The 5,751-nt window shown below is 28.0% G+C and overlaps 1 protein-coding gene across 1 annotated transcript; it reads left to right on the forward strand.

Annotated features, from left to right (window-relative positions):
• The first annotated feature begins 3,068 nt into the window (after window positions 1-3,068).
• LOC105625649 (sister chromatid cohesion protein DCC1) lies at window positions 3,069-5,131 on the forward strand. Its single transcript, XM_012206972.1, has 8 exons — window positions 3,069-3,109; window positions 3,180-3,353; window positions 3,488-3,689; window positions 3,769-3,961; window positions 4,046-4,262; window positions 4,362-4,471; window positions 4,539-4,722; window positions 4,784-5,131. The coding sequence occupies exons 1-8, from the start codon at window positions 3,069-3,071 to the stop codon at window positions 4,887-4,889; spliced, it is 1,227 nt and encodes a 408-aa protein (XP_012062362.1). The 3' UTR covers window positions 4,890-5,131.
• Window positions 5,132-5,751: the final 620 nt, after the last annotated feature.

A 5,751-nucleotide genomic window follows, 5' to 3' on the forward strand; every position in this document is an offset into this window, starting at 1 on the left:
AGGTGAAAATTACAAAAGCGAGCAAAATTATTTGTTAAGTGTTGACCAATGAAATAATTAGTATTCTGATAAATTCAAGATACAGAATCGATTCCCAGATCGAAGGAATGTGCTACTTTGATATATAGAGCTTTACTGATTAGAGCTTCTAAATATTCGGATATCTAGATATTCGAGAACTCAAAACCATATTATTCAAATAATCCGGATATCCGAATTATTCGGATCCGTGAATCTGAATTTGGATCCGGATCTAAATTCAGATTCGGGTCTGAATTTGACTTCGAATTTAAATCCATGTCCAGAAAGAAAGAAAATATTGATGTATTTAATGAATTTTAACATAGTTACTTTTTAAATAAAAATTGAATTTTGATTCACATATGTTGAAGAAAAATAAAATTAAAAAATATAAATATATAAATTCACAGAATTTATAAATTTATACAACATTATATACAAGCACTTAAAATTCAGATAGACGGTTTAAGGCATTTGTTTTTATAGGTTATGTTTCTCATATATACGTTCTATGAGATTTTTAATATTGTTTATAAATATAAATATTTAGAACAGACTCTCAATCTTAAAATCTCAATCTATAATAACAAAGATGTACAAGGCTAATAAGAAAAATATTTGTATTTCACTTTTACACTCGAAAATAAGTGTATAATATAATGACTTTAATATGCATTTAGTCCGCACTAATGCATCCGAATTCGCTATAAGTTTGCTACGAATCTGGAATCGAATTTGAAAACTGGATCTGGATTCGACTTTTATTATTTTTTATTTAGTTCGAGATTCGGATATCTTAGGGTGTGTTCCGTTTTTTGCGCATGAGTATTTAGTGCATGGCATAGAGTGCAGGTTCATTTCGTTTCTCCAATACACTCCATGCGGTTTTAGTAACAGAACGGATTCGCAGTGAATTTATACAGTGAACATGGATGATAATTTAAAATTGACTGAATTACAAATGTATTCAATAATTACTGTTACATCTTCTTTTTTGACAAAAGAGCAGAAGATTTATATTTTTCGAGCAGCACTTACAATCTTATTCTTCAGAAAAATAAAACGTTTTATTGTAAATGTTCAAAAAGGATGTTTAATATCTATTTCTAAAATATTAGAAATAGATATTAACAAAAATTTTACAGATTATTTTTACATATATTCAGACATTTATAATAAAATCCGAAATCGATTCACTGTGAAGTAACTTGAAATTATAAGAGTTTAAAATATAAAGATTTTAAGGTTAGATTTGAGATATTGTTACTGTCAAAATTTTTCATTTTTTTCAAAAATAATTAACAATAGAAATTCAAAAATACATTTCTGCATTTTAGTTATGAATAAATGATAAGATTCTGTATACAATCTTTATTATTCAAATTATATGAAAACAGTACATATTCGTCAAAATCAAATTTCAGAAACTTTTTGCTACAATTACATACCAAACCTCCTTAAAGTCCGTTATTTTTACTTTCCTCTAGCTATTTTGTAAGAATATGACTAATGTAAACTTAACCTCTATCATAATCTACTATTTTATATTCAAGAATTTAACGATATCAAAAATAGCGGTAATATATCAATATATTAATTTTTCAGTATTATATAAATCAGAGTATTTTATAAATCAGATTAAATACCGATATTTTATAGTGGTATACGCAAAACCGAGAGCCAAATACAAGTATTGGACGTTAAATGTATTCACGAAATTTTCATAATATCAGTATACTATTTTGATCAAAAAGTTCCCGGAATTCATTCAGAAAATTTAAAATACAAGTTTTATTCATCAAAAGTGATATTGTCCTCTACAAAGTACTCCCCATCGACTGCAACGCACTTATGCCAGCGCTTGATCCAGCTCTCGAAACATTTCTGGAACTCTATTGTTGGTATAGCCATCAGAGCCGTCTTCGATTTTTTCATTACCTCTTTTCGACTGTTAAAACGCGTTTCCCCGTAATGGTTTTTTCATGCCACTCATAAACGGCTGTTTTCTTTAGAGTATCACTGCCGAAACAGTTTTCCATTTCACACCATTGAATCCATTTTTAACGCAAAATTTAATACAAACTCGTTGTTGCAAATTCAACTCCATTTTTAAAACTGTAAAAAATCGAAAATACGTGCAGAAGTAGATATACTCAAGGCGTAACTTTTACAAATGTCAAGCTATGGTGATAAAATTTGGTGGGAATGTCAATAATAGATGTGGCAACCTAACCAAAAAACAGAACTCGAATCAGCTGACTCAGAGCATCATCTGGTGGTAATTCCGGGAACTTTTTGATCAAGATATGCATAATTTTTCGGTAATACCAGAGTATTATACCGTATATTATATAATATATGTATATGTGAAATATTAAATTTAAAAATTTTTTGAGTATTCTGAGGTAATCGTTGGATCTTCACCTTACTTATGTATCTTTAACCCTTGCGTGATTTTGAGTATACTCGCTCCAGCCGAACCACCCATGACTTCAGTTTCGCGCTAAAATATATTGATTGCATAAGCTGCATGAACTGCCTCAGTTCGAGAGATGAAATACTTCGTGCGGTCTCATGCATCGGAAGGGGCGAGGTCATGCAATTGGCAGTAGGTTGAATTATGCATGCAGAGAAACGTACGTTGAATGTGCATGAAGAGAAACGAAACGAACTTCTATCTTCTATGCGCATTATGTAAGAAATGGAACGCATCCTGAAAATTCAAATCTCCGGATAACTCGAATTTGAAGTATCACATTTATTCGTAATTCGGATATCCGGATAGCTTTAAATCCGAATCAATCTTGAAGCCCTATTATTGACTACTTTCACAAACACGCTCATTGATCTTTGAGAGTATTGCTGTGACAGATTTCCTAACCTGAATAGTTGTCAACTTTAACCTGAATTAATATCTCGATTCGTGGGACAGAGTGCTGTTTTTTTTCTGTTAAATTTTTTCATTTTATGCAAAAAGCGTCGAATAAGTTTAATTTCATTGACTTTTATATAAAAGCTCGTCTCCTTCATAATTATCTGAACTTCATATGGAGTCTGCTGATTTGTTAACGAAATCGGCCGATAAACGGTGATTATTGTTAAACGAATTTTCTATATATTTTTTTAATATCAATTTTACAATGTTTCTTCTTGTTAAGGAACATTCATGTCAAGGAGAATGTTTGTGAGATCTTGGAATTAGCTGGGATTAAAGAGTCTGATTTAAATATCATGACACAATCTCTATATTCCATGCAAGATCATCAAGCCAATGATATGATGTTGTTGGAAGTAGACGAGGAGATATTAAAGGGATTAAACCAGGGAGATGCGTATGTCTTTTTCAAATTTTTGTGATTTTTATTTTATAAAATAGATCCTTGAAAGTTGAGATCCTCTTTGAACATTAATATTGCAATTTTTATTCTGTAAAGTAATTATAAATAATATAATTTTGTAACTGTAGAATATCATTTCGTGGTAATAAACATGACAATGCTATGCTATGTACACAAATTTGTACCTATGAGGTCAGAGAGGCAGAGATATCCAATTCGTGGTTGTTGGTACCAAACCTAAAGCTGGGTAAGACAACAGATATCGAAGAAGTTACAGAAAGAACTATAGAAAGACATAATGTAAAGAAGATATTTAACTTATACTACGAGGTACTTGTAATATTCTATAATATTTGAATGATGTGTAAAATGAATTGCAGAAAAAAATTAATAGTCTTTCGTGTTCAAGGTGAAAGAAACCAAACCTGATCTGATATATTTATCAAGTCTGCTTAAATCTTCTTCTTTCAATGGATTGGAATACGAATCTACTATAGATCGAAATGTATTATACAGTTGGGAAAGATTACAAAATGAGTTACAAGCTAGTGATCAAGAGTTAAAACAGGCCCTATCAGATTTCTTAATAGTTGAAATAGATGGTTTGTAATAAAAATCTCTTTATTATATTAGACCATATTCATTATAAATGATATCATCTAATTTAAATATCTTTTTATGTTAAGGTTATTTGCGTCTCATATCATTTGACATAGAAGCAAGAAGCTTAGATCTGATATTGGATTATTTTGAAAGACAGTCTTGGGAACTCGATGAAGTAGATAAAGAGAATATTTATGAATTTTTAAAGGAACTTATTTATGAACCAGTATTTGATGTTATATTCAAAAGGTATACAGAAGTAAGCACAAAGACAAAAGATGATGGAAGTCCATTATATAGGTATATATATATATATATATATATATATTATTAATATATTGTATAGTATTAATGAAAATTTTATAAGGAAGAATGTCTTTTAAATGTAATCTTGAAAAGGTTTATCGAAGAAAAATGTTGTGCAGTAATAGCAAAAGTTCTTCTTGCTACTTCTCCTGTTACCGAATATAAAGAATTCATGAAAACGTGGAACATTGGAACTCCTGAAAGTATGTAATTAAGCTAGGAAATTGTAATGATATAGTTTTTTGAACTTATAATTTTTTAATGTTTCAGAAATGCAACCAAGAGAAAGATATTTACATGGATCAGCCCTTATAATGTATAATACTTCAAAATTACAGAAAGAAGTCATATCTTGTCCAGAGGCAGACTTACCCAACAACATTCATGATAGACTTAATGAACTTTTTGAAATTAAAGCTAAATGGACTGTTGAAGAGATAACACCTTATATTATGTAAGTAAATAAAAGTACAAAGGTATTATTAATGTAAATCTTATATAATTATTTTTTTTAGTCGTTTTACAAAAGGTATAATGAATGTTAATGCACTTTTAACAAAGTATGCCAGATGTTCGACAAAAAATGGAATAAAATATTACGGGTCAAAACATGACAAGTGATATAGTGATTACATTTATGCATTTAATCGTTTTATAATAAATATTGATATATACGTTCTTGATTTATCATATTGATGCTAGAACAATATTTCAGAATTATCTATAATGTTGTCTATAATGTTATCTATAATGTTGAAACGATAAGTGTAATTTATTTAGTTAGTGATGATCATATATGTATAATTTTACATTTACACAATTTATCTAAATAACTTTGAGACGAAATAAAATTTATATATATATATTTTTTTTTTCATTTATTACCTTACTGATGTAATAGTCTCATTATCAGTGGTATATATTATTATCACATATATATTATTATCATATATATATTATTATCACTCATCAAATAACTATAATTTAAGAGCTGTAAGAATTTTTTTAGAAATTTTCAGAATTTTTTAATACCGTATTTTTTTACAATATGTTAGTAAAAATAAGATGGAATACTAAATAGTTGATAAATTCTGAAAAAAATTTTTAGAGCTCTATGAGAAGAAAATAAACAATTTTTGTCTCTTGCGGTTTTTTTGTAAAATTGATATTTGAGTAAAAAAATTATTGAAAACCAATTTTCGGTAATTGTTAGCAATTAATATCTTGTTAACTGTTAGTGAAAATTGCAAAATGACAAGAAGACTTTTCTTTTCAGTCAGTCTATTCTCCCTGTATAAAAACTTTATCATTACTTTTAGAAATCCTGTATACATATATATATATATATATATATATATATATATATATATATATATATATATATATAATAATAAGAAGTACTACTACTAATAATATATATTATTATACTACTATACTATATATACTAGTATTAGTAACTAAGTAACGTAGTAGTAGTTACGTT

The sequence above is a fragment of the Atta cephalotes genome (genome assembly GCF_000143395.1).
Source record: "Atta cephalotes unplaced genomic scaffold scaffold00003, whole genome shotgun sequence".
NCBI lineage: Eukaryota > Metazoa > Arthropoda > Insecta > Hymenoptera > Formicidae > Atta > Atta cephalotes.